This window comes from Vipera berus (genome assembly GCF_964194415.1).
Source record: "Vipera berus genome assembly, chromosome: 1".
NCBI classification, from domain to species: Eukaryota; Metazoa; Chordata; class Lepidosauria; order Squamata; family Viperidae; genus Vipera; species Vipera berus.
In genome coordinates, this window is record NC_138202.1 from 177,200,567 (window position 1) to 177,211,739 (window position 11,173).

Sequence of the window (11,173 nt, forward strand, 5' to 3'; positions counted from 1 at the left end):
CAGATTTTGCACAGCTGTTTGCCGTGCCTATGGGAAGCAAGGGCACATCGCCAGAGTCTGTAGAGGTTGCCAACGAGAAATGCGAACTGCGGCTCCACAGCAGAAAGGTAAATGGGCCCCAGGGCAGAACAGTGTTGGATACTGCTCAGGGAGGTGAAGTATCCAATGAATGGGAGCCCAATGCCCCCTCAAGAAGAAGTTAAAACTCCAAATTAGACTTCAAGGGGTCCCATGCTCCATGGAGCTAGACACTGGGTCATCTCTATCAATCATCTCATACAAGACTTTTGATTACATTTGCAGATGAGGCAAAGGGTGAGTTTCGCTTAAGCCATCAAGCCTCATACTAACGGACTTCCATAATTACCATGCTTCCGTAAGGGGGGAAGCCACTGTTAGAATTAAGTTCAAGGAGTTTGAGGGTCCCTTCAGCACTGTGGTCATAGATGGACAGTGCACCAGCCTCATTGGACTAGACTGGTTCATAGCCCTGGGCATCCATGTGACGGGCATCCATTGCACACAAACAGCTGACCTGGCAGCAGTATGCCAACAATATGCTGATGTTTTCAGCATGGAGTTGGGACAATACAGAGGGGCACCAATTTTGCTAAATCTTGATCCAGCAGTCACTCCAATCTGAGTGAAACCACACAGAGTGCCCTTCTCACTAAAGCCAAAGATGTCAACATTGTAAACATTGGATTGATGCAGAACTTGACAAATGCTGCAGCAGGGAGTGCTCCAACCTGTGGACAGTAGCCTGTGGGAGACTTCCATAGTGACCCCAGTGAAGCCAAACGTGGATGTTCACATCTGTGCAAACTACAAGTGCACAATAAACAAGGCACTTGCTTACCCAGTTCCGATGGTAAGCCACATACTCGCCTCACTTCAAGGAGGCTGAATTTTTGCTAACTTAGACCTCGCCCAGGCATACCAGCAGCTGCCAGTCGATGACACCACCACCGAGGCACAAACCATCGTCACACACAGAGGGGCATTCCGAGTGCACCACCTGCAGTTTGGGGTAAGCATAGCCTCTGGGTTGTTCCAAAGCATCATGGAACAGACACTTAAAAACATACCTGGTGTCTGCCCATACTTTGACGATGTCCTGATTGCAGGGGAATCAGTGGCAGTCCTGGCGGAATGTCTTCGGGCAGTACTTCAACGTTTCTGTGAGGCAGGCTTAAAACTGAAAAAAGACAAGTGCCAAATTGGCGTGGAATCCACAGAGTTCCTGGGGTTCCGAATAGATGCTGCTGGAATCCACCCATCAGAGGCCATGCTAAAGGCAATTCAACAAGCCCTCAGACCCAAATCCAAGGGGGAACTACAAGCATTCCTGGGCTTGTTGAACTTCTACCACTCGTTCTTGCCACACAAGTCTGCCCTGGCAGAACCACTTCACTGTCTACTGGACAAAAAAGCATCCTGGATCTGGTTGAGCACCCATGATAGGGCATTCAAGATGGTCAAATCACTGCTATCCTCAAGTTCCGTGTTGGCTCATTTTAATAAAAAATTGCCAGTAATGCTAGCCTGCGATGGTTTGCCATATGGCATTAGGGCAGTGCTAAGCCACCAAATGCTATATGGTCGCAAGGCCCCCATTGCATATTACTCAAGAACTTTATCATCAGCTGAGAGGAACTATGCACAAATTGATAAAGAAGCTCTCGCCATTGTTGCAGGTATTAAGAAGTTCCACAACTTCTTATATGGGTGATCTTTCACCATCTTCACAGACCACAAGCCGCTGCTTGGCCTTTTTATGGCTGACAAGCAGACTCCACAGATCCTGCCATTGAGGATGCTGCGATGATCAATTTTCATGGCTGCCTACTTGTACAGGTTAGTCCACAAATCAGGGAAGGAAATGGACCATGCTGATGCACTCAGCCGACTGCCTTTGCCACAGACGGACCCAGACCCAGCCCTGGCAGCGCATATCCTGGCAATCCAGGACCTACCAGAAATACCCCTACATGCAGGGGACATGGCCGCTGAAACTGCCATGGACAGAACACTCAGCCGCGTTCTCAACTGGGTGTTGAGGGGATGGCCAGAAACCTGGCCAGGTCTCGAGTTCCAGTACTACGCATGCCAGAAAGATGAACTGTCAGCCAACAAGGGTTGTGTGCTGTGGGGCAGCAGGATCATCATTCCACCCAGTCTTCAAGCCAGGATGCTGAATTCCCTACATGAGGGGCACTCTGGAATCGTGAGGATGAAAGCTCTAGCCAGGAGCTATTTGTGGTGGCCAGGCCTGGACAAAGACATTGAAAACCAAGTAAGGAGCTGTCAGGTCTGCCAAGAGACCTAACCAGAGATGCCCCAAGCACCCATGCACCGCTGGGAGATCACACACGCCCCATGGTCTCAAGTGCATATTGACTTTGTGGGCCCATTCCAGGGACAGGTATTCCTCATTGTTGTGGACAGCTATTCCAAGTGGTTGGAAGCGGTACCTGTCCCATCGATGACCACAGCCAGGGTCATCCAGGAGCTGCACCGGCTCTTTGCCACACATGGTCTGGCAGACGTCATCGTGTCTGACAATGGGCACAATTCACGGCAGCCGAATTCCAATCCTTCCTAAGTGTTAACATGATATAGCATGCAACTTCTGCTTCCTTCCACCCTGCTTCCAACTGTCAGGCCGAGTGAATGGTGAGGTCCACCAAGGAATCACTAAAGTGGATGACAACAGGAGATTGGAATCACTGCCTGGCAAATTTTCTCCTGTGCCAGCACATGACACCATAAGTGGTCAATGAGGCATCTGACCATGCAACCTTTTTCCAGAGCCACCTCATAAGACAATGGCCCTATTACTTTAGTCACTCTAGCAGCAACCCAGGGTGCCCCCTGCCCATAGTTTCTGGTCCATACAAGTTCACCCAGCTGAAGATTCCTGGGAGGATTTGGTTAAGCACAATGAAGCTCGACCGACTCCACCCAGACAGGACAGCAACAGAAACAGCTTAACCAAATCCTCCCAGGAATCTTCAGCTGGGTGAACTTGTATGGACCAGAAACTATGGGCAGGGGGCACCCTGGGTTGCTGCTAGAGTGACTAAAGTAATAGGGCCATTGTCTTATGAGGTGGCTCTGGAAAAAGGTTGCATGGTCAGATGCCTCATTGACCACTTATGGTGTCAGCAGGCTGGACCAATCCCGGGAGAGGAGTTCGAGAGGAATTCAGACACACTGGGTGACTATCCTTTTCTGAATTTGCCACACCTGCCAGGGCTGCCTCCGCAGAAACAGAGACACCACAGGTCGTAGAACCGTTTCTCCCATCAGGTAACCTAAACGGCCATCATGTCATGGGACAACCAGGGACGGACAATCATCCAGTCAAACAGGACTCCCAAATGACATTACGACGGTCTCCCCGAATCCGCAGGCCCCCAGTCTACCTTAAGGACTATGTGCCTTGATCAAGCAAGAAATAACAAGTATCCTAGGGGGGAGGGGTGTTATGTATTAAGTACTAATAGTAATGTGTTGTGAAACTAACGTACGGCCAACTGTTTTGAAGGGAAACTTCAAGAATTCAAGTTTGGGCAGCAGCGAGCTAATGTTGTGATTGTCTGATGCCCTAGAGGCGGAAAGTATAAATTGCAGTCATTTTCCGGTGTTTTACACACAGTTCTGTTCTGACTTAATAAACACCGTTGTACCATGCCGGTCTGGTCATTGCCTATGAAACCCACCACACAATAGAAACTGCTGAAAATACCCCCCCACACACACACACACTTCCTGAGTTAGATAATTAAAGATTAAATTACACATATTAAAAATCCCACATACAAAATGCCCACTGCTGAGATGTCCGAGATTCGAAAGTAAGGCATATGGATGGTGCTCAAGTTGAGAAAGACCTTCATTGAACATATCCAAAGTCCAATTTTATAGTAACTCTTGGAAAAAAAGGTCAACATTGCTATCATAATAGGAATCTTCCTGATTTACCCTAAGAAAAACAAATTTTAAAATGTTTTCTGGAATAGATAACCAGAGCTTCTTATAGAAATCCATGGAAACTTCCAATTTATTGAAGTATATCAAAAAGAGGAAGAAATAGATTTTAGATTTCTGTTCTTTCTAAAGGTAAAAGTCCAGTTGTGTCTGACTCTAGGGGTTGGTGCTCAATTTCCATTTCTTAGCCAAGGGAGCCAATGTTGTCTGAAGACGCTTCTGTGGTCATGTGGCCAGCATGACTATACAATGAAGTGCACAGAACACTTATCTTCCCACTGAAGTGGTACATATTTATCTACTTGCATTTGTTTGCTTTAGAACTGCTAGGTGGACAGAAGCTGAGGCAAGTAGTTGAAGTTCACTTTGTTGCACAGTGCTGACGTCTTTTTTGCTCTTTCTAATTCAAGTCTTAAATATTGTATAATTTTTTTAAAAAAAAAAACTTCTATGGATTTCCAAAGAAATTTAGCAAAAGAAAACACTAAATGTTGAAGTGAATAAATAATTTGCCGACCCCTGACCTCTAATTAATAGGACTAGTGTGTTGGAACTTTTCTCTCAGCCCAGTCTCTATTTTCTAACTACAGCATCACTGTGAAGAAAAAAATATGCATAACAAATATTGTCATGGGGTTTTCTGTTGGCTCAGATTAAACTGGAACTAGTTTCAAATTCTGATTCTCCGAAGTAAACTGAGACAGGAAAAGGACTATAATTTCAGTGAAATAAACAAGATCTGAACCGGGGGAAAACCAACTCTTCAGACAGATCACACATTTCATGGTGACGTATTGGTATTTCTACATGTGGAATTTAAACCAAGAACAGAGTAATTTTAACAAAAACAGTGATCTTTTCTACTACTGAGAATCTAAAAAAAGAGAGAAGCACCATCTTTTCTCCAGGATAAAATTTTGTTTCTTGACAATACAAAACATTAATTTCAGCATCTAGGTTCGTGAATATGAAAATAGGCATTGTGACTTTCTGTCTTTTATGCTGCTGCTTTGAAGCTTTACATGGTAAGTGATACGGCAGATTCTGTTGACAGCAATTTCCTTTGGTTGTGATTTTATCGAATTTAAAGACTGTATAAGAAATATTTACATGCAACGATCTGAAGGAATGGTAAAGAATAGACATTTATCCTGTGAAAAACTGAATCATTCTTTAGCTATAGGGCCAAGCTTAAAATTTATCTGTTGATATTTCTTATGTGCTGTTATTTAGTTTACTAGTGTACATTATAGTAATGTCTTTGAACAGAGTTATAATAATCATTTTAACTTTATTATAAACATTATATTATAAAAAACCCCAGAAAACGATTGGCAACTTTGTCAGGTGTATTTTAATAAGAGACAAACTTTTCTCAGTTGGAATTCCTTGTCTATGAAAGGCCTATGTGCACTACAAGATTTCTAGTATATTGTTTGATTGGTTTTTAAGCTATTCACTGTTCTGTTTCCAACCTTATGCTTATATTAAATAATGTTAGCTTGCGTTACTTTATATCTACTTTTGACCCACTGATCATTCTGAAGTATTCTAGTTATGTGTGTGGAGGACCATCATCAGACCATTTTACACAGAATGTCTAATTCAAAATCTCATTGAATATGCTCACTTGGAATGCTGGGAGTTGCAGTTCACACAGAATGGGAGAGTGACCCCTGTGGGTTGGCTAAAGAAGTGGCCTTAGGATTGTGATAATTCTGCTAGTTAGTTTAGGTACATTTCTGTAAAATCCTGGAAATTAATAAGAAGCCAAATCTTTATTTATTATATTATTTCTATATTACTATTAGCATTTTAGATTTTTTTAAATTATATTTTAAACTACTCAGTCTTGGAAAGTGCTGAATAGAGTGAGTCGTTCCATGTATACAGTATTATTATGTCCAAACCCCTATGAAGAGTCAAGCATCATTTCACTATGGCAGGCACCATAATTCATATCTATAAGTAACAATAATTATAAAAATACATAATGAATTGGAAACAATGCTTAAAGGTTTTGCAAGACCTATCAATGATTTCTTTGGGAAATACAAAATATAACAGAGGCCATTGATCATTCACTTAAGCTTTAGCATTATAATTGTGACTCCAATAGATCCAATATTCTGCTTTTAATCAAATCTATTAAAACATAACGTAACACAGCTGAGATAGATAAGGGGAAAATTAGCACAAAAGAGTTAAGACGTGTACCAGCTGAATAGGGAACTAGAATATCCAGTTTCAGCAATTATTGATTTCTAATCTTGCTGTAGTCAAGCTATTTCCATTTGAGATAGAGTTGTAGCCTGCTGCTTTCTCCATGTTACCCTCCAACTTCCTTGCATTCCTAAACTTTGAGAGGAAAATTGAGATAACTCCATTCACTTCCATGCCTCTTTCATTTGACCGAGATTTTCTCTGTAGCAGAAGTCTATAGTACACGCTGGGTATAACTGCAGGTACACAGGATTCTCAATGAGAAAGGAGCTAGGAAATTCCTGATGCTATCGAAATGGCTAGTTTATATTATTTTGTAAAAGTAAAAAGTTAAGGTTTGAAGCTGACACTCGAATTTACTGTACCAAAGGAAGTCGGAAGTCAATGCCTTTTTTTCTCCCCCCCCCTTACCTCACTTCTCTACTCCCTTTTCCCTTCCCCATCTTGGCCTAGCTATTCTCAACATAACAAAAGACTATTATTCTATATCTATATCTATATCTATATCTATATCTATATCTATATCTATATCTATATCTATATCTATATCTATATCTATATCTATATCTATATCTATATCTATATCTATATCTATATCTATATCTATATCTATATCTATAAAGGTAAAGGTAAAGGTTCCCCCGCACATACATGCTAGTCGTTTCCGACTCTAGGGGCCGGTGCTCATCTCCGTTTCAAAGCCGAAGAGCCAGCGCTTGTCCGAGGACGTCTCCGTGGTCATGTGGCCGGCATGACTAGACGCCAAAGGCGCACGGAACGCTGTTACCTTTCCACCGCAGTGGTCCCTATTTTTTCTACTTGCATTTTTACGTGCTTTCGAACTGCTAGGTTGGCAGAAGCTGGGACGAGTAACAGGCGCTCACTCTGCTACGCGGCACTCGGGATTCGACCCGCCAGACTGCCGATCTTCCGATCGACAAGCTCAGCATCCTAACCCACTGAGCCACCGCGTCCCTTGGACTATATCTATATCTATATCTATCTATCTATCTATCTATCTATCTATCTATCTATCTATCTATCTATCTATCTATCTATCTATCTATCTATCTATCTATATAAAGAGAGAGAGAGAGAGAGAGAGAGAGAGAGAAGAGCTAGAAATTGCAGGACACGATTTATGCAAGCAGAATATACTGCAGGTAAACAGAGAAAGACATTTTTTAATTCTCTACTGCACCAGGAACATGCCTTCCATCTTCCATGCACCTGTGCTCTTAGGCAGCATTCCTAACCACAACAATGCCACAATGATAATATCATGACACATGACCCACTCTTTTGTACTTGCATTGCAGCATCTTGCAACGTTACATGTCCTTTCTTGGCTTCTCTGAATATTGTGTTTTAATTCTAGTTCTGATCATAATGTACACATCCTTGGCTGCAGTCAAAACCTTGCAAATATTATTTACGTTCACAACAATAACTGAATTTATAACATAAATAATGTTCAAAATATTCATGATATGCAAAGTTATAGGGGTGCTTTGCAATGACTGATAATTTATTTAAACTACTATGCTCCTAATTTTTACTATGCAATTCAAATGTTTATGTACATTTGTTTTTTAATCTTAAAAATGATCAAGTGCCATTGATTTACTATTTTTAGGTGTTAACCAGTGTTCATCCATTTCATCCTGCACTACCTCTTGCACAGGTATGATTTATTATATTTTAATAACATTAATTAAGGACATCATATCCAAATAAGTGTGACAAGGATGAATTAACAACTGAGATCTGCAATTATGCACATATATAAATGCCATATGAGTCAATATGATTTCAACTCTATGTCCAAGGGACTAAACCATCAAACTTTGATCCAGTATATGGTTAACTGCTATTGAGTTGTGATTAATGTTTCAGGTCTGTTAATAAATGAACATCATAAAAATATTTCTCCTGGTGTTTTGAGATTTCACTTGTCTTTTTCACCAGGCCCTGGGAGAAGTTGATTTGTGATATGCTGTTGATATTGATTTTGACTAATCTATGTTTTCTGTAACATCTGTGTTGTCTCCACCCAGCTGGGTGGGAGTTCTTTTAGTTTCTCTAAAATTATTATTTTACTGCTATTTAATTTTGGATTTACTATATTGTTCTATGCTAATGTTTCAGTAATTGAGGCAGTATGTTCATTATTTTTAAAAGAAATATAATGAAAACTTAAATTATTAGTGATACTGATTTGAAATGGCATCATTCAGTAACAAATTGGTTACTTGGTATTGTAATGCGCCCTGTTCATGTAATACCTTTTTCTGCTATTGCTTAAATATTGTAATGACAGGATTAGTAAGGCTATCTTGGACAAATCAGCTGTGAAGACTAATTGCTAATGCTGGAATTCTAAAGAAAATAGACCAACTTATTTTTTAAGAAAATCAAAAGCACAAGAACTATCAGCAAACTAGGGAAATCATCTGACAATCAGTTCGGCCATTTTGGAGGCATCGAAAAATATTTGCAAAACAAGGATCCTGTATTGGATTGAGTGAGATTGCACAAATCATAAATTATAAGATGTTTATACTATGTCAATATATAGATAATCATGGGATTAAATAATATATGTGACAGGATATTTAGAAAAAGCCTTAGTCCATTTCCTTCTTTTATCTTATATTTTTCCTCTACATATTTCTTTATTAACAAAGCAGACAACTGCTCACTTCCCATAACAATGTTTACTTGTTGCTTGTTAACTGTTTCCTTTTTTCTACAGAGAATATCATGAACCACCCTCAGCAAACAGATGAATTTCCAAGAGAAAATTTTACTTTGAATTGTCCTTTGCCCAGCAACGTGAAAGGTTTCTATATGAGGCTGTATAGGGGCTCAAGCAATCAAGAAGTTTGTTCTGTTTATGTAGACAATGGAAAAAACAATTCTGAAAGAACAAATGAATTCTGTGAACCAATCCATTCAAATGAAAAAGTATTATTCATTCTCAGAAATTTAAAAAGCAAGGATAGTGATACTTATATCTGTTGCCTAGAAGTTCTTACTCCAGTCTATCGGTGTTGCAAAGCAAATGAAAAGCATCTCTACATTCAAGGTAAGTTGTCATTTTTTTGAGAACAATTAAATAAATCTAGCAAAGTATGTAAAGTTATAAAAACTGCATGTGAAGCTCTAAAGAGACACTTAACTAACTACTTTTTTTTAAAAAAAAAATCAAGTTATGCACACCTAAATCTAGATTAAATGGCATCATGGTAATCATTTTGGTCCAGATATTGAATTTATCAGCTTAGCCAGTTAAGGGCAGCATAGCCTTTTTTTTGGACAAAGAACAAAGTGAGCCAGGCAAGTCCCTCCTCAACCACAAATGATCCTTGGTGATTTGGGGCCAGCCACATTCTTGGCAAGGATTATTGGGATGGCACTTGTTAGGAGGGGATTCTATATATTCTTTCTGAGCTGCTCAACAAAAATCAGGAAACAAATCCAATACGCAAACACATACAGTGATGAAGATGGAAAAATAACAGACCAGTGATTCTTTTAGTCAAGCTTCATTTCTGAGTCACAAGAAAGAGGATGGTTGGCACCTTGGCTAATTTCTCTTGGCTTCATCCCTTCCCTCTAACTGTGAATATAGTCATATGTCAAGAAGTATTTATGGATGTAGCTGATCACCAGCCAGTTCAAAAAGAAAATTGGTCAAGTTTTTGGGCTATACTACATTATTCACACTGGTGGCTGATAGTTTCAAGTTTTAATAATAAGTACCAATTTGATTCTTCCCCAGATTCAGAAAAATCTTGCTGGCTATCAGAACGTATGTCATGGATACTTATTGGGTTCATAGTTTTTTTATTTGTTGCTTGCATCTTTTCTTCAATAAGGTGTTTTAGAAGTGCGGTAAGTGATTTCCACAGCCTTCTTCAAGTCCAGTTTCTGCCAAAGATATAGTAATATAGTTTTGATTTTGTGAGATTCAGACGCATACAGTTTTAGCATGTGGAATTGAAACCACTTTGATGAATAAATTTAAGCCATTTATTTACTATTGGAATGCAGTCACAAGTGATAGCAGTTTACTTTTAATTTGCATAAGATGGAGTTGTGTATTGATTTAGTGGCTGAAGTTTTAGAACTAGGGTGAAGGGAGGGAGAATGCTGTGAACATCAGCAAAAATATCCAAGAAAGCAATTCCTCTGATTGCTGCCTGCAAAAGAATTGATAAATTATGGTGGGTCCAGCCAAGCTCTGAAGTCACTTGGGAAGCATCCAGCAGAAAGTTAACAGGGGTGATGATCATTTTATTTTTTACTCTGAATTTGCCATTATTTCAGTTTTGCATAGTTTTCATCATTCAAAAGAAAAGAAAAGAAAAGAAAAGAGTTAAGATCATTCATCAAAATTATTAATCTGAAATCTACACCCTCTCCTTTTTGTTCCCAGATTTGCCAATGTGCCAACACTTATGATAACAACACTGAATACATGTCCATGGCAGCAGTAAAACCTAGATGAAAATGCAGCATCCAGAGGTAATACATAAAGTGGGTTCCATGAAGCAGTGGGGTCAAATTTGACCTTGGACTTAATTTCCTTTCAAGAGGTTGGTTTTCTCTCCTTGCTCATCTCTTCCTTCTCAACATCCAGCTTTGGTTTCATCAGAAAAGCTCCTAAAGCAAGAAACTACTTTGAATGTTTGCAGAGGAGCAACCCAACACAACACCTTGATGCCATCAAGATTCTTCTCCACTTGTAAATTTTGCATTCCTCCGTAATGTCAGTTATAGATACTAGGACTACCTTGTCCATTGTTATTTATGTTACGAATCAAAGACTCAAGGATAATGGAAATCTGGAATATTATATTGGGACAATCCTTTTTTAAAAATTAAAATAATCTTATAACATTCAGAGTTTGGGTTTTCTGTATGAATTTCTGGATAAGACAGGGAGCATAAG

At 39.8% G+C, this 11,173-nt stretch overlaps 1 protein-coding gene across 1 annotated transcript; it reads left to right on the top strand.

Moving 5' to 3' along the window:
* Positions 1 to 4,960: 4,960 nt before the first annotated feature.
* On the top strand, positions 4,961 to 10,729 carry LOC308663914 (inducible T-cell costimulator-like; the record flags this gene model as incomplete). The annotated part of the gene is made up of 5 exons (XM_081320718.1): positions 4,961 to 5,018; positions 7,853 to 7,900; positions 8,972 to 9,304; positions 9,959 to 10,113; positions 10,658 to 10,729. The coding sequence occupies 5 exons, from the start codon at positions 4,961 to 4,963 to the stop codon at positions 10,727 to 10,729; spliced, it is 666 nt and encodes a 221-aa protein (XP_081176844.1).
* Between the last annotated feature and the right edge of the window lie 444 nt (positions 10,730 to 11,173).